The sequence below is a fragment of the Diadema setosum genome, chromosome 6 (assembly GCF_964275005.1).
Source record: "Diadema setosum chromosome 6, eeDiaSeto1, whole genome shotgun sequence".
NCBI lineage: Eukaryota > Metazoa > Echinodermata > Echinoidea > Diadematoida > Diadematidae > Diadema > Diadema setosum.
In genome coordinates, this window is record NC_092690.1 from 14,867,971 (window position 1) to 14,887,314 (window position 19,344).

General features: G+C 39.1%; 1 protein-coding gene across 1 annotated transcript in view; it reads left to right on the plus strand.

Annotated features, from left to right (window-relative positions):
- LOC140229561 (transcriptional regulator Erg-like) overlaps positions 1 to 19,344 on the plus strand; it is a 52,822-nt gene that overhangs the window by 21,701 nt on the left and 11,777 nt on the right. Inside the window, exons 3-4 of the mRNA XM_072309809.1 lie at positions 2,264 to 2,338; positions 15,401 to 15,496. Coding sequence (XP_072165910.1) covers positions 2,264 to 2,338; positions 15,401 to 15,496 — 171 coding nt within the window. The remainder of the gene's footprint in view (positions 1 to 2,263; positions 2,339 to 15,400; positions 15,497 to 19,344) is intronic.

Sequence of the window (19,344 nt, forward strand, 5' to 3'; positions counted from 1 at the left end):
AAGAGTAAAGACAAGCCGGGGTGCTGGAAGAGAGCCTAATATATGAACGTGTTGCCAATGAAGTTTGATTCATCTAGCGATTCATTCACCGGGCGAACGTTCATTTCTTAAAACTTCCTTTGCTCACATGGCCCGGATCCTTAGCTAACGAGACAGCGAGAGGTGATGTCAAGTGGTCGACGGCACGACTCCCGAAAGCTCGCCTCACTAGCCGCGCTTGGTGAAGAGATCGCGAGGCTGAATAATTAGCTCCGCCAAGCACTGATTTGCCGCTCTTCCGGACTTACTTTGAAAGTATACACTGGCCTTCATCACAGTAATCACAGCGCGCCATTTTTAAGGAAACGGCCCTCCGCTGATTTCATCATGTTTTTAACTGGTACGTATGTCCTCTCTACTCTCTAAAAAGCCTCTTTCCCAAAATGCCATTCCAAATCAGCGCCCACTAAGCATAATTTTCCTTGCTCAGGAAAAATAGGGGGTATTTGTGAGTTTCCCCGAGCAAATTGGTTTTGTTATTCGTCTTTTCCTTTCCCCGACGAGGGTAATTTCCGTGATCGGGGGCCCAGGCGTTTAGGTCGGTTTCCTGCCGCGACCTAATCGCGAGGTCTCGCTGGTCGTCTGGCGAGCCACGCACCAACCGAGCGGAAGGAAGGAAGGAAAAGGGGAGCGTCTTCATGCCTTTTCAAGTGGCTCTCCCTTAGTCCCGTGCACAAGAATGAAGAGGGGATTCAGTGGCTAAACCTCTCTTCTCTCTTTTGCCATCAAGGGATTCCTCTATCACTAGCTTGAGAGACGTGGCGTGACGGTGTTTGACTTATTACTAATGGATAAAATGAACTCATTGACACCGATTCCGTGGCAGGTTGTGATGCATTAATGTTGTTTCGGCTAGTCATGTTTGTGCTCAGACTGGATTGGAACCAGGAGAATGACTGGGAGTATACTGAAGGACTATAGTGGTCTTGAGGTTTCTTTGTCTTGTTCTCATGTTATGCAGACGATGCATACCTGTGGTCTATAACGCAACTGAATGGTTTTTGCATCCTTATCCTGTGTGTGGAAACAAGGAGCAGCAAGTGTTTTGTCGTATTTTCTTCCTTGTGATTTTAAATGCATTTTTAACGATGACATCATAGCTTGCATTATACACCTTGGTGAATGGACGAAGTTGAAACAACATGTTTCTTTTTTTCTCATTACTGCACAATGTATTTATTTATATTTTTAAATATTTAGGAAGTGTTATCAGTCATGAAAACACCAAGTTAATTCTGTTTGTTATGAAAATGACGCAATTCAAACCACGGTTGTCTTTCATCTGTGACCTTACATCTATGACTGTCAGTGTGTAGATGCATGTTATTGTGTATTTTAATAACGAAGACGCACTTTCTTCTCCTTTAGTTGTGATATCAATATCCAGTCCTCCACCTTTCCGAAGATTTTTGTTGCCATAGTAATATGTGACAATAATCAGTCTGCAGACGATGAGACCCACGGACTCCCTTTTGCTACCCCATTTGGTTCGCTTTTCACCTCGCAAGGGGTGGGAGGATTCCGGCAAACCAAAAGATATTACCAGTAGTCTGTAGTCCTTTACGTACAGAGAATCTCGCAGGGTTCTATTCACGTTTCCTTGGGTCACATGATGATGTAATGTCATGCTTCTTGTGCTAATGTGAATGAGAACGTCAAAATCCTGCTGCCATCTCGTTTTAACACATGTGAAAAACGTTGGCAAAAAACATTTACAATTCACTTCTGTCTTGGCGGCTCCCGTTCTTATGTCTTCGCTTGCTTCATAGAAAACCTGTTTTCAAAACTAAAAACTCAGAAATGTAGAGTTCATGACTGGCATTATTATCACAGCCCTTGCCTGTCATTTCACCTGTTTTCATATACGAAGTACATGCACTTGACGCTTTGTTTTGCTTTACCATTCATCTTCTGTCGAGAATTAAAAGAATTTGATGGTAAATTGATGTGCCAATATGGAGCATGAGTGTTTGGCATTGATACATCCTATCTCAATTATTTTTAGCTACCCGTCAAACAGAAGGAGATCACAAAACATGCATTTCTTTGCCAGGCTGACCACTTTATGGTTTAACCTATGCTATTTCCTATCACATTATCCCCCAGTAATTTTCAACACCACATGAATCTATGATTGACTTATGTACCCTATTGATTTATAAGCTAGCAGTAGGAAGATGTCTGGCTAACAGTCAGTCTAAATGTGTTTTCTTTTCGCTCCTAGAACCATCTTGCGAGAGTCTGGTCCGCGGGAGACCCAATGCCTGGACTACGCCCGTCCCCTCCGCCGTTGCTAAGGGTAAGCATTCCCCTCTATTTCCTCTTGTTGTTACCCACCTACAAACTACTCGTGAGGCGGGAACCTTTGGACGTCGATGAGATAGGTGTCGGTGTGAAGAGATTCCACCGTGGACGCCATATTCTCATCGGCGCGATTCTACCACACAGCTACTACACTGGTTTTATCTCGCTTTTGCTGTTCTCTTTCAAACACATACCAGCTTACCTGAAAACAGTGCATTTATATGCACAAAAATATCGGCACATAGTCATAAAACTAACATTGGCACTTACGTATAATGTGTATAGGATATTTTAGATACTTACAAACACATAACACATTTCTTGGTTTAGAATAATCTTTTCATCTCTTCATGGCTGCTACTGATTATTCACTTTCCTTGTCTCCTATTCGTCTTAATTCTCCCTTCTCTTCCTCCCCCTTCTCTCTTTCTTTCTTCACAATAAATGCTTCCGTTCCCTTTGTATCTATACTGCTATAATCTTCTTTGTCTTTAAATTCACCAATCCACGCTATGTTGTCATTAGTTGTCAGCCAACATCCTAATGTAACACCATACTTCTAAAGCAATATATAATGACAGCAGGTCATGTTTTACTCCATTCTATATCACATTAAACCATTTGATGTCCGATGTCTACGCATTTAATTACAAAACAGAACCAAACCCAGATAGAATACAATGTTTCAGATAATCATTAAGATATTTTGAATACTTTAACCGGAATGATTCCACGTTTACAATTTCGACAATGAAGACTCTGACATCTCCTGGAATGAGAAACACGAAGATAGATGATCCTGTAATAGTTTTATATTTGATTAGTGGAAAATGAGCAAAGAAAATGTGATTACATCGGGAATATTTGATAAGATCTATAGATCACTGAATTCTGGGTGTTGCTATATCTGTAAATGTACAATACGCCTTAAAAGAAACTGGGGCTGTAACTGTAAGAATATCATATAGATTTGCATCTCACTAGCAGAAAGTATGCTTCTAGAGTAATTATACAAAGTGAAAGTCTTCCATTCTATGGTCTAGATGTGATTGAATGCATCTTCATACTGGGTATAGTTCTGATTGATGTTCTGATTAGTGTTCTCAGCGTGTCGGTAGCAAGAAATACTGGAATGATGTGATATACAGGCAAGATAAACGGCCTGCAGCGGAGGAGAAATAATCAGTTTTGATCGCAAAACATTTGCCTCTGACAGAAGAGAAGATGCAACAGTTATTACCATTATTTCATTGTGAAAGCAAACGAAAACGGCAGGAAAAAATCCAATAAGATTTCCCAGCGCGTAGGCGCACTCGTGTTTCGCACGGAGATTAGCCGGCGAGCAGCCCCACTGTGTTTCTCAGGGCGTGCTGGAGCGCCACAGGACACGCGACCGGGTATACTTACCCTGCGCTCAATCACTGCATGCATTTTCTTTCATTGGGCGCCATTATAGCGGGCCAAAGTAATCAACGATGACTCTCAACACGTAGAAACCACGGCACTGGAGTAAACTGTATTTGCAAACATAATCTGCGATAAAGGGATTTATTCGACTTAAGAGTGCAACATGCATATTGGAGGCAGAAATTGGTATGTGTTTCATTGAGACATGCCACCTTGACATAACGGTCTTCTTCTCTACAGAGCTGTCTTCATAAGATTGGTAGAAATGGAGAGAAGAGGAGAGGAGAGGAGAGAGAGAGAGAGAGAGAGAGAGAGAAGGAGACAGAGAAGTCGCTTTGTAACCAATTACTGTCAAACCAGCAATCAGTCCATGGTTTGACTGTGTACAAAGCAATATGGTCGCTAGGCTAGGCAAACATGGATTTTTTTTTTTCTCGAGCTAATTTCATTATCACTGAATTACACGGTGGAGGAATCAACTCAGATTCGCCATTTATCATGTCGCATTACGCACGCCACTCTGCAAGCATGAATTAGGAAGGTGGCATTTTTCCGTCTCCCAGGAAAGGTGTTGCGTGCGGAAACCGCCCCGTAAGCCTCGTCATCCGATCCACCGATGCCTATGCATTCGTTAAGCCATCCCCAAAACCTAGGGCGTGCCCCACCGCAAAACCCGCCAATATTCAGCCCACCACAGGCCTAGCACTCTCTCATAATGACTGATCAAATATCACATTACAGGAAGGTGACAATATCGGCAATAATAATAGATTCTAACATCAAAGTTGAATAAAGATCTTTTTTTTTTCTTGTACTTTCGAATGAGGTAATGGATTTATATTTACTGAGGGCCTTGAATACAGATTAAGGAGACATGTTTTACCACACCAAATTTCTTTCAAAATACCAGTTTATTTGTTGTTAGGAAAAAGCTAACCTCTTAAATTTGACATGGTTGATGTCTTCTATCTCCCGAAATAACTTAGCAGATGACAGTGAATAATTATGTCTGTTGCTGTTTATAAATAAAAGGGAATTTGTTTGTTGTTTTTTGTTATTATTAGTTTGAGAGTTGCTGTTAACCGAAGCAAATATGTACAATGGTAGGTAATAAAACATATCCTTCTATTCATAGTGAAATATTCCTTTATGTAATCCACGAAGTGAGGAAGATTTTAGTTTTCTTTTCACGATAAACGTATTATGGGAGTGACCGATTGACTATGAAAGTGAATACCCGAAATGCATTCATGCGTAGTGAGGAGACTAACACTATAATGTCTTGATGATGCGTCTTCCGTGAGAGACTGTAGCCGTGAAAACAAGTTTAGAACAGATAAAATTCCAATTCTATGATCGGCTTTGGGATTGGTTATCAGGGAAAATTTCATATACCTGAATGTTGTCGACAAAATATTGTTACATGCAACTGATTTTCTCCTCTCTGTAATACTCATTATTAATTAAATAAAAACAAATCACGATCAGGCTACCATAGATTGGAGAGCGCTGGTGTTGATCACCAGGAATAACAACGTTATATCCTGTACATCAGGAATGAATCTCATGCCAACAATATATCACTTTTTACCTACACGAAATACATTGGTGTGTGCGTGCTTCAGGTAATCAAGTTTGAGAAATATGAACCTTTGTTACAATGTTTACCTGGGTATTTATAATAAGTATCTTTCTGGAAACGTTTTAATACATAGTATATATACATACGATCGAAGAGTTTACATGCAGAAGAGACATGAATCAATGGATTGATGTTTTTGTGTGTTATGATACATGCTTACAAAGATATTCGTGAAGACTGCTCTTACAAGTATGTTCTGCAAAAGCCTTCCTTTCAGCCATTGAGGACGATGGCATAATATTAAGGACTAAAAGATGTTGTGTGATGTGTTTATAAAAACACTCATTTTTCATTAAGTCATTAATTCGTCAGCCAGTGCTGAAATATGAGGTCCCTCTTTACCCGTTATCGAAAACAAGACATAGCGGAAGCCGAAATCGTGTAAGTGGGTGATATATTATGTAGTACAATGAAATACGGTATTTATGGGGTTGAGCGTTCTTTTAATCAGAGAGCAGCGCAGATATTGGGACGTACAATCAGCGAAGGAAACTCGCTTCTAATGACGGATAACCATGGGCGTAAAAACAGGCCCGGTTTCCAATGTCAAAACAGAAGCTAAAACCGTGTAATTGTAGGGGCTTGCGTCTCGCCGTTAGATCATCGCTTGATGCTATCTACGGGACATCAAACACCGGCCAGGTTTGTTTCCCACGGGGCCTACAGCCGCGATTATTTTCATTACGTCGTGACGAGTCTGACATTGATCATATTAATGTCCCTTCTAATTCCCAAAACGAACCTAACCTCCTCCGTCAAAGGCTTTGCACGCATAGAACCAGACAGGGATAATTAAGTCCCGAATAACATAGCGCGGCTGCTTAAAGAGCGACTTCAATATGAAAACATGGAGAAAGGAGACACTACTCTACAGTGGCTGTGTTGGACACACTGGGAGAAAAGAATAAAAAGGGTCTGCACGACATTTATCCACCATTTACCTGCAGGAATGAAGTAGTGGGGTGACGTATAGTCTTTGACTTTCGATACTACTGGTCACCATGAATTATATCGTACGTAACGCAGAACACAACATGGATAATGTCGAATCCTACTCTTCTGTTGCATACAGTTTAAGTCCACATGGACAACTCACGCGTTGATTTCATTCCGAACTGTAATAATTGATCGCCAGTCCCCATCCTAATTTGCCGGTGACCGTCTTACAAAAAGGCACATCGTCCATTCCATGGTCTCTTGTCCCTCAGGGACAGAGTGAGCAGCTAACTCGGTCTTTCCAGTGTTTACTCTACCAATTCAAGCCGTATTCCTCACGTGCATACACGATGCGGGTTTAGACGTACATCCAAGTAATACATCTCACTCAGACGTGAACGTACGCATTTGATCCCTTAACAAACTTTAAAGTATCAAGTCATGAAGTGTCAAGTGTTGTGTCGCGGTAACGCCGTCTTATTCATCTATGAGTCCATGGGCTTACATAGAGCACAGTCAGGATGTGAGATCTTTCTATTCGTGAGTTTTCTACCACGCCTTGTCATGGATATGGTTACATAATGTCACTAAAAAATGCTAAATGTATAACACATAGGGTACTGATGTGATTCAGAGAGCTGAAAGGAATTTGACACTGAGAGGAGAAACACATCAAATATTAGTCTTACTTCACTACCTGGTGATGTCTTTACGCATTTTCAGCAGCAAAATCGAACACATGTCATTAGCACACGTACTAGTACTTAGGGAATGTGACCAATAATGGACATTTTAACATAAATTACAAGTTTACCTGGCAATCTTTCTTTATTTACAGGATATTGCGAAAGTATACATTCAAAACACCCAGTGGTAAAAGATTCTTAATGTTTGAAAAAATTAACTGAAACAGTCGATCAGATTAGCATAAGTTTATACAAATTTGCAATATGTGTGATTGTTAATCATTTCAGGGAAATATTCACGATTTCACATGAATGTTATTAACCGGATTCGAGATTTTGATGCCGTTTCAGAAATGGAGAGACATGGTGTAGAATGTTAACATACCATATCTCTGTCAAAACAGCAGGAAAATTCGTTTACCACCGGTATTCGTGTTGCGAGTTCAATATTAGACCATAACAGTTGTGGGTTTTATTGGCGTCAATCAGTGGTTGGTAAACTTTGCATAGAGGGCGCCACGTTTCATGAATACAACGAGTTGGTCATGTGGTCTGTGCTATTCAAGCCTCGTTTACGGATGGCAATATAGGAATCGCAGATTCTTTAAGATGAAAAAAAAATAGAAATTCTAACGAAGATATTACCAAAATAATTACTATAGCAGAATGATTCAGATGATGCGTAAACTACCAGTTGTGGACAACAGAGGCGTATTATGTTAGCTACTGCAATAGTAGGCCTATATGAGTTAACTTCATATAGTCCAAGTGACTTATACATGTTTTGGGTTGTTGTTGTTTTTTTTTTTACTTCAGCTATGTACGGTATATACTTTCAGATCACCTTGTGTCTGTTGATTATTTTTTTTTAATAATCTCTTTGGGATTATCTCCACTTCGTTGTCAGATTTACAGGAAAATTTCCAAGTTTGTAAACGTTGGCGTCATCTTGTACACTTGTCATTCTTGACTGTTTTCAGTTTGATTTGTTTCAGTGGATGACGTGATATTCGAAAACTCTTGTTTGGAAACACTCTTTCAGAGATTCCCAGAAAACTAGCATCCAATGATTCGAGGACGTTCATTAGAGGCATTTATCTCTCTCCCTTCACATAAGATTTTCATTTCCATTATCAGTTAGAAAAGCCGAGCAGTGGCATTCAAAGGGGTTCATGACCTGTGACCCTATTAAACGTGTAATCCTGCGTGTGTTATGTCGAAAGTTTGCTACGACAAGAAGACATTCTGAAGCAACAGGTGGGTAATGTCAACTCACAACAAATCTACTAACTATCATAGTGCATTTCTTGTAATAACATGTCACTTATTTATTTATTTTTTTTGTCTTGAGGTTGAGAAGTGAGGTTAAAAGATATAATGACTGTTCCTGAGAGGAAACCGATATTTTCAGATGTATGGTATAATTTGCAGCTTAAAGTCATCATTAGAAATAAGATTATCTTCGGAACACTTTTTATTTCAAGAATTATCAGCAAATCACAATGACATAATTTTCTTTATGTGGCATAACAACATTTGAGCTACCAATATTTCCGATGGAAACTTATGAAAATAGAAAAGAGCTATACAAGGAGTTGGAATATCGTTCTTGCTCTTGGTGTATTCGCGTACGATTATTGTTTTTCTTCTGCATTCAAAGACTATACTTGAAGATAGATTAAAAAAAAAGACATTTCTCTCTCAAAGAGCATAACAAAGGACATAATCATCCTCTTACGTGGAAAATGTATACAAGGAGATATATGTAACATTTTGTTTTGTTTTATTTCTTTTTTAGTATAATCATTAATCTTTTTATTCTCCTTTTTACTCAAATTATTGTAGTACTCGAGGATTGGCATTTCCCATGGGGGGAAAGTTAGCTTTTTTTCCTAGAATGACATTTTGCAATGTTGAAGAATATGATATAACACATAAGAAAGGTCCCAATTTGACTTCCCATTAATAACCACAACATCTTCAGTTTTTCGCGGCAGAGAATATTGCGAATCGCAACAAGACTTTTCCTCCTTTCCTAGTTCTCCTGTCTCTTTCACCTCTCAGCCAACTTCTCAGTGTGACATGAGATAGCCTCTTCTGCTTCGAGTTGGCAAAATATTATCTTAGCAAATGGCCGCGTTTAGCATCTACTGAGGAGCACTCCCCGGCGAATAGGCGAGGACTCGCCGCCGAACGACGTCAACCACGCCATGTGACGAATGGAAAACTTCTTGCTCCCCTGAACAGTGATTCATTTCAGTTAATGTTTTATTCAGCCCAATTTAGCAGACAGAAGATCCGACCTTTTATGGCGGTCTTTAGCCGAGCGAGGTAGGGATTACACATACCGGCACTCAGGCTGTCTGCTTTCAGCAGTCCAACGAATTTGACAGTGCCACTTAACAACGACATGTCCTTGTCTCACGCACGGGACCGTGCTGATCAAATCAAAATGTATTCCCCTATCGAAGATTAATTTCACATGTGTTCGCTTCTTATTTGTTTTCATATATGCACTCGCTAATTCACGCGGTAAATTTGTAATGAAATGTTAGTTATGAAGGGGAAAAAATCACATTTCCCATGGATATGTTTTTAACGGACAGGAAAATTCAACAACAAATATCGGCATTAAGCTTTGCTCTTTGTTGCAACATTGAGTGTTATCAAAGTTTGGTTGCTTTTGATTTAAAAAAAAATAATACGCCTGGTCTACGAAGCACATTTTCATGAAAACGTTTCCATAAATGTAAAGGCAGACAAAACATTCGTCATTATGTGTACAATGTTGCTGGATATCGCTGTCTATCGGGGGTAGTTATACTGGAAAAATAACAGCTTGTAGAAAATTGCTATAAAACAAACCTTGAGGACATTCCATCGCCACACTGGATTTAACAATTATTCCAAGGTAGATTGTCCTTTTTCAGTTACAAGCATTTCACATAGAAAGAGTGAACATATTTTACACACAGTGTAAAACAGTATCAGATATAGGGAGAAAACAATATGCAAGCAATAGTAATCAGTCTTTATCAATATATCTGTGTTATCGATGATATAATTATGTATTCTGGCACGGTGGAAAGCGTTGGGCCCATTGACCTGTACAACTAAGAAGAGCAGAGCGTTCAAAGAGCCACTGCAAGCAGTAAATAAGGCGAAGACCGTAAATGAGATGTACAGCCGAGCCAGTGACTCTTAACGATTTCTAATCCCAGAATGCGACACGTGACATGGTGGAAAAGGGGGGGGGGGGGTCAGGGGATTGCATGAGGCGGCGAATGCTGACAATGGGAGTGTGTATTAAGACATCTAATATTCTGCATCCCAACGCTTCATGCGCCACGAATTAGCATTGAAACGATATTCAGAGCACGATCGCCTACATCCGGGAGTTTAAAATGGAGACATCATTCATCGAAGCGAGTGGTCGCTCTGAAAGCACCTGGTCAATATTGAGATTTGCGGTTTAAAGAGGGAGAACTGGAGTATGCACTGACTTTCTGGACAGAATTGGACAGAGTCAGGAAGGGCAGTGAAATGGCTATAAAAGAGAATTCCTAGTTTATTGTGGGATTTATTCAAATTTACAATATAAAGGACTCAGGTGGGATTTAGACAGGAAAGGGTTTACAAAATGATGTCAGCTAGATAGAAAAGTTGATATCATTGATCAGAAAAATAGGATCATAAGTCACTGACATTACTAATTTTCTCAGACAATAGTTTCATAATTCACCTAGAGCATTTATATATATGTACCGCTTATCTGAAAGGAGTATGTGTTTGCATATAAAATTATCTGATGTAAATGCAGACAACGAGACTGGATGTCCATTCATTATACATGTATTAGAGAGTAAGAAAAAAGTCGGCTTGCCGACTATTTTATAATATCTTCCTTGTCTAATCGTTTTCGATTCGATTACGTACTATAGATCAGTAAATTAGAAAATAGACAAATCTGTATGAAATGTTTGATTCGAAAGATTGTTGATAGAATGTGTTCATATCATGCATATTGATATAATTGATATAATGACATCATGGCGTAGAGCGTGTCTATCTTTTCAATGGACTAATCAATCTTTAGCCAAATTTGGATGTGACATTTTGGACGATGGAAGTAAATGAATTAATAAATCAACGATATCATGAGTCTAAGCAAGAAACTCGGTTGGATATAACATTCATTCGTGACATACGTGAATTTGCAAGATCCATTCATAAGACTGATGAAGTGTGTCGTACCGCCATACATGCACTTTTTGCCATTCATCCACAGCGTGTACGCGTACTTTTCATTCACACAATACGGCAAAGTTAGCATTAGTGAGTATTAATACGCGCAAATCGGACGGTGCATTGTAGCGAAAGGGGAGAGTGATTGGAGTCATATTACCTACGCATCCACGGTGAATAACCAGCTAGATCAGGCTTAATGCCAAGGTTAACGAGCCAGCCTCTGCCATTCCATTACCCAAATCATGTCCCGATTTCCTCTCTGATTAGCGAAACACAGATTTGCACTATCCACTGTGTGGTGTACTCCCTCTTTTCGCCTCCTTTGCGCACATAGGTAAACCCATTTTACATACCATGTGAGCAATAATGTTGTGGAACCTCTAAGTCAACACAGACGTCAAGACGAGGACGGCAGCAGCTTGTTGCTTTTGTTGTTTCGGGAAGTCGGTGTCCTTTTTTGTCCTAGTTATAATCGGAGAGATTATACGTACAGATCAAGCCATACCCGCTCTTAATCAAATTAGATTCTCATCGTATTGGAAAAAGGGCATCCCTTTGACTGCTCGTATGTTACTTTTCCAGGATTATCTTTTCGATAGACATTAAATGTTGCTACCTTAGTATTCTTTAGGGTGATAAGGTACGTGCTGCCCCATTGCTTTTTTTTTTCTCCAAGAAACTGTATAACAGAATGGGAAAAATAAAAATAAATCTCTTATGTGTCGAGTACTTTCCTAAATCCTACATTGCCGACTTCGAAAAAGAAATTCACTGGCGCTTCCGTTCATCAACCCCTCGTGAAGTCAGAATTCACAGCTTGGTATCACTGTCTGCCATCTAGTCGTGAAACCATCGAGAAGATCGCGGTGAGCACAGAGGCTTCCTTCGGCCACCAAGATCCTCATATCTCGGCATCATGCTCGAGGACCGGGAATCTGGAATGCATGTGAAGAAACCAATGTATCAGAGGAAAGACAAAAACAGGGAGAAAATCAGATAACGAGCATTAAAGCTGGCATTATCGTGGAGAGATGTGTAACAAGAAAACTTGGATATGAGTGTGTCATGTAGTTAACAATATTTAGATAATTATGTAACTTATGGGAATGATAAGGAGAAATACGCATTAGAAATCTATAGCACCGTAAAAGTAGGAAAGCTTTATCTGTTTTTCTTTTTAATGGAAGGCTGGTCTATCAGCAATAACTTGCTGGTAATTAATCATTTTCCTTGTAAGGACAGGATGATTTCTGATTTTGTTTCATCGACTTATCAAAACTGACATCACTTGTAGCAATGTAAGTGCTGTCGTAGCCATTAGACCAAGAACAGACAGTATGATCTCCAATTTTCGCGAGGGTGATGCCTAAAATATGTGTAAAAAACTAAGTAGAAATAGAACAGTTCGAAAATGAATATAACGCTTTGTCGAGTTAATGATTCCCGGAAAACGTCTCCGCTGTACTTGATTTTCCCTGTACGACCCAGAGCTTCGACAATCAAAGATTGGAAGATTGATTTATTTTCACCTTCACGACATAACTGTAGGTGACAGTTGTGAAGATCGATCAAACGTGAAAACACTAAATAAAACTTGAAGTGAAGGTCCGTAACGCGTCCACAGAAGTTTTTTTTTTTTTTTGTCTATGTTTTATTTTCTTGCGCTACAGGACATCCATCGTCCATCCGCAGATCTCGTGGGATATTTCGTTCTCTCCAAATTGCGTTCACATTTTATTATATCTAGTTTTAAGAGGGTGAGGGGAAGGGAAAAAATCACCTCATGAACGAAATACCTTTCGAATTTTGGGTTTATTTCCCCTTTCAGCTTTGAGAGGCTGGCAATAAAGAGGGACAAAAGAGAAGGAGTCAAGAATGAGATGACGCGCGCCGCGATGTTTCATATATCTGCCAAGCTCAATTTCGCCTTTGATGGGAGCTGGCAAAAGGCCCATGTTGTATATCAGTGGCGGAGACGCGCTGTTTTCATAAAGCTTCTCATCATTTGCCTGTTAGTATTCCATGGGGACGGGCTCGGCTGTTCGGACTAGTATAATGTTGCCTTGATTAAATCACTGCCTTTATTAGGTCGTGTATTTACACTTCGCTGCTGCGTTTAGCGGACTGGGGTTAACATCGTTCCCGCGCATTCCCGAGGGTATTCGGTGCTTCCTGACAAAACCAACTGCCATTTTGCCACGCTCTTGCCCCTGACGCATATTTGGCCCTATGTGGGAGTGTGGGTTTTTGCCTTTCTGGCAACGAATGCCGCGCTTCACAATAAGCCTAAGCAGTACCTTTCAATCCGATACAACTCATCATTCAACTCCAGCGGCGCTGGGGAATTGGCAGCGATTTGACGCCGCAATAAGCAGTCTCTCGCACCGTTACTCCGTATTCTACAAAGTCGAGCTGAAGTAGCGAAGCATCACCAATATTGCTTTTTGTTAACAAACATGCCGTGCGCCTCGGGGAATTCATGAGTCTTATAAACTAAATCTAAGCACCTAATTGAGACATTCTTTTGTCTCTGTAGCTCACGAACACTCCTACAGTTTTTCCTTTTTCTGAAGAAAGAAACAACCCTTTCAAATTTATCTCTTTTTTGATATAAGCAAAGCGTTCTTATGGTGCCGTGTTTTCAATCATCTCAGACATAAAATGAAATACAAAAACACGAATAGGAATAAATACCCGTTTCAACATTCATTTATTGGCCAAAAAAGTAAAGTTTTCCGATTTTTTTCCTGCCTGTCCGAAAATTGAGACTGTCGGGAGGGAGCAAGAGAAATATTTCATACTTTCGAGACAAGAATTGTTCACGTCTTTAGTCTCTTATACTCTGAAATCTCTTCAGAGAGGTTGAATAGTGGTAGCATGATAAAAAAAAAAAAGGATGACGAGACACAAAATGACTCCTGACTCAACGTAATTCATTGGGCATCTCTCCTCCAAATAATGGCAGCTACGTTTGTTGCTTTTAGATGTTGATTGTAAATTTCACGTCTATTAAATTGACCAAGGGGGACAAACTTTTTCATCGCTGAACAACTGACATATAAAACTTCCTCAGTGAAAAAACCCCCAAGGCAAACCAATATAGATATTCACATACACTCACGTTGTATGTATGAATGTTGATACGGTATATACGCACTCACACACACACACACACACACTGTATATATATATATATATATATATATATATATATATATGTGTGTGTGTGTGTGTGTGTGTGTGTGTGTATTTGCTTGTTTATGTAAAGATTTGAAGTATCTTTTGCACGTTAAACTTGATTATTGAGTACGTATTGCAATATTAAGATGGACTGTTTCAACATCTACCGTAGATCAGACAAAAATGTTTCTTTCAATACGTGTACTTAGTAGTTATAGAATACATAGAGCAAATTGCACCATTCTTATTTATAGTTCTTTCTCAATGAATATGACCTGTCAAATATGACGATGTCTGTATTCAAAAAGTGAACTGCATATTTGACAACAAAGAATGTATTTGCAAAAACATATATGATTTTTCAGAAATTTCCGTCATATCATGTAAGTTACATACAAACACTGCGCGTGCACACGCCATAATTATACGTTTATATATATATATATATATATATATATATATATATACATATATATATACATATGTGAGTGTGTATGTTTGTGTCTGTGTATATGCACAAATACATTAATATATGTATATATACACATATATATATATATATATATATATATATATATATATATATGTCTGTAATTATATGTATGTATATGAAGAGTTTGCAACCAAAAGGCGCTAAATTCATTGACAATGGTTTTTTTTTTATTATCTTTAATGGTATCTTTATTCAACAAAACACTGATCGCAGCCAGAGGCTGAATTACAAATGATTTTACAAAGATGAAAAATATACATACACAGTGTTACATAAATATAAAAATGTAAAATTACAAAATCAATATAACACACAGGCTCATACAAAATGATGGATTAGCGCCTTTTGGAAGCAAGTTCTTCATGTATGTAGACGTATACTAATTCATCTATTTTGCATGATTCTTGCTTAATGCGTCATGATGACGTCATGCCTCTTCTAATAATACTGTTTTACGTGTCACAGGTTTTACACAAACGTCTCCCACATTACCAAAGCCGGGTATTGACTCCTCGCAAATACGATCTTCGGGAAGAACACCATACGGACCCAGTGAATTCGGTAAGCTGCACCTTTACCGACTACCTTCATCAAGCTCTCTTCTTTTCAGCTATTTAGTTCTCACCTCATGCATGACTATTTTGGTATATGAATAATTCTCATATATTACGACAGACTTAGATTTAAAAGAGTTAGTCATCTAAGGTTCATTATATTTATTAGCCCGTGTTACGAACAACCGGTCGAATGACGACCGAATGACAATGAAAAATATTCTTTACTTATTTTGAATGAACTCTTAAGTTGTTTTCTAACAAACAAAAATGTGATTAGATTACGGAATAATAGGTAATGACAGATCCTGACTACTTTGTGTGAAATCGTCACAGCCTAAGTGATTGATTACAATCCTTTCTTTTCTTATGCCTAACTCTCCTTTACATGTCATATTCAACCTGACCAATGACATCCTATTGAGTGTAATCTCAGAGACCTGATTGGCCAGAGACTGATACGGTGTTAATGTTTTCCCGCCTGGTGAATTCATCGATTCATGAAGATGTCGTTATTTCCGGCAGACACAAGACAAGGCTTAAACACTTAAACACATTATCACGCATGTCAAACAAAGAAAAGAAAATTAAATTCAGAGGCAGGGTGGACTGGGCGTTGGAATGCCCCCCCCCCCCCCCAACTTCTTCTGTTTGAGTTTGTTCGTAAAAAACACGCTTTGTAGACGAGATGTAAGTTACTTGCTGTCTTTATCAATTGGAGATGTAAAGTTCGTGAAAATCTCTCGCCACTGATTGTATGAAGAAGAAGAAAAAAAAAAGAAGTAGAAGAGGTATTTTAATGTACTACTAAATCTTGATTACACGTTTCTCTGTTTTATCGAATTTTGTGATAATGTTGTCTTTATTAGATGCATACGGTAATTTCTATTCAAGTTAATCCTCATCAAACCTGATAACTTTTAGCAATGGACCATTATGATCTAAGATGTCAGGTTTTCTAGCTGAATATTTGAAACAAAAATTAAATACAATAAGAAGCGTTAGTGTTTTAAAAGTCATGTCAAATCCTCAATTTGAAGGCTTTTCCCCCTCACAATGGTTTTGTGCAGGTATTTAGATTTATAGGAGGCAAGACATCGTATGCAAATAATGCCATCATATTTCACTGATAAGGGTAAAATGTTTTACCACAAGCTCTTTGATTAGCACTATTAGAAAGAAGTACTGACCAGCCGTCAAGTATCATTACAGCTGCAATCCGTTTTCATCACTTGCTATATCCGAAAATCTGCGCTGATCCCAATGTGAAGTACACCGAATGCACAATATGAGAGGAGAACCCAAATGCAAACGCACCGGGTTTAATTGCGAGTCTCGTTATAAAATGCGAGCTAGACTGACCCGAGAATGTACAAGGCGGTTGTATGCTCTTAATTATTCGGAAATGCGCTTTAATTAAAGTCAAACCCGTCGCATTGTGTGCAGGTGGTTACTGACTGTTCGCTTTTGTTCGCTCGAGAGGCATCCATGCCCGGTCCGGATGGGATGAAAATAGCATTGACTCGGAAGCGACCTCAAAACCATCACACTTTATGAGGGAGAGATCTAATGAGTGGCGACATGATGGTGAAATGATGATGATGGCTTCATGTTCGATGATGTACTATTATTCTCTCGCAGGATAAGAGAGTATCATGACACGAACATGTTTGATGAGTAATGTCATAAGTGCAAGTTGGGGAGCGGTTCTCATTGTCTTTCAAAACTGCTTCTTGTGGTCTTTAAGACGTAGAACACTGCCTCACTCGAACCGAGTTTGACCCTTCTAGATCGTGACAGTAAATCACAAGTACATAAAAATACAGTTATCGTCTTGGATGGCACACGCCACAAGTCGAGTTGACATGGGTATCTAAAGAGTAAATGGTTATTTGAAAAGAACTACTTTTAAATGAGCACGTGTCTTGGTCTCCTGCACTTCAGAGAGCGATTTCCGGATGAATTACGCAAGTTTCAGCTAAAGACGTTTCCCTTACAATATCATTTTTATCTTCTTTTTTTAATCAACCTGTAAGATATGTGTTTATAATATATATATATATATATATATATATATATATATATATATATATATATATATACATATATATCGTAATGTGTGACTGGTTGAATTATGAGCCTTGGTAACTTGAGTTAAAGGTATGTTCATTGGATATAATGTGTGTACATCAAGTGAATGATTTTGACAAAAGTACAAAAAGGGTAAACAGCAGCAAAATGTGAAAGCACAGCCAACTGTCATGTGGTGCATACGCTGTGAAAATACGTTATGAAATGGAAATTTTATCAACTTGTGTATAATTCATGACAATTAGTCGCTTATCAACTGTATCAACAGCTGCAAACTTTTAAAAGAACAGTTTGCAAGTTTTACGGTTAGTTTATCTTTTTTATCATTACCATATACTATTAACATGACTAGTACGTGCTTCATCAAAATGTACTTGCATGTCGTTCAATGTGAAGGTTAAATACAGGATTATAAGGCGACAGTCTTTTTAAGTTGATAATTATGCTCTTTACCAAACTTCGATCATTTTGATTAATTTGATGTAACGACGTGTTTATTTTAAAGCAACTTACAAGCTTAAAAGTAGCATTTCACATGCATTCTATTGGGTTTAAAGTGCCGTCAGAAAGACATTCTCAGTTTTCATACAGCCTATGCAGACATTGATTATTGAGGAACCAAATTATTTCTTTTTACCAAACTTCAGCAGAAACTGATAAGATATCATTTGTTAGGTATAGTCTTATATCACGGAGAAGCGATGAGTGTCAAGATTTCAAATCAAAGCTGACACGGTGATACCTTGTTAAGTTTCAAGGGGACCTTACGTTGGCTATCACAGTGAGAGATAGAGAGAGATAGATAGATAGAGAGAGAGAGATAGAGAGAGAGAGAGAGATAGAGGGGGAGAGGGGGAAGGGAGAGGGAGAGAGAATGCACCCAAGTTTTTTGGATGCTGCACGATATGATAAGGAAGCTGTCAAGATCGTTGTTTAGGCGTCACTGCTCACGGGTATGCATGGATCTCGTACTGAAATGCCGGGTCGCTGTTATTTTCTTTCGTCTCGACGCCATCTCTCTGCTTTCACTATTCACTAAAACACCTGCCTGGGAAATGAACCAAATAACAAGCACAAGAGGCCTAGATGGCTTCGTAGCCAACAGGATTTGTAATCGTATTAAGGTTTTCTTTCCCCTTTCACCTTCAAGATGTGGCATGGAGAGGAGAGAAAACAGTGGGGTATCTGTACACTGTGGAGTCGCTGCTGTAAAAAGGCGCTTTCCTGGCTGACGATCGATAACTAAATCTTTTTTCCGATGTCAGCGAGAATTATCTCTCGCGTTTGTTCAAGCGATTAAGGGAGAGAGCGCGAAAGAGAGAGGGGGAAGAAAAAGAGGGAGGGAGAGCCAGGAAAGAGGGGAAAGAACACTCGCTTAGCCCTTTGAGCGAGATCACAATCTTTGCCTATTTATGACCACCGTATTGTCTAGCGCTAAATTGTCCCCGGCTTTTCCACACGCGCACAATAATTAGCCCTAGTCCATATTTATTAGGCAACCATGGCTTATTCGCGTTTGGCTTTCCAGCCGGCGCGGACCAATCAGCGAGCGTTGTTTCACCGGGCTGCCGTCAAACCATTTCAACAAGAACAACACTCCCGAGCCCGACCCGCAGCTCTGGCCTACAGATCCGGGTCGACAAAATCGATACACAATAAGACGGGGACGGACAAAAAAAACTGTCTCAAAACGATATCATACTTTCTTTACAAATGCAATCTAGCATGAAATAACAGAAAAACCAACATTTTCTGTCGTTTTTA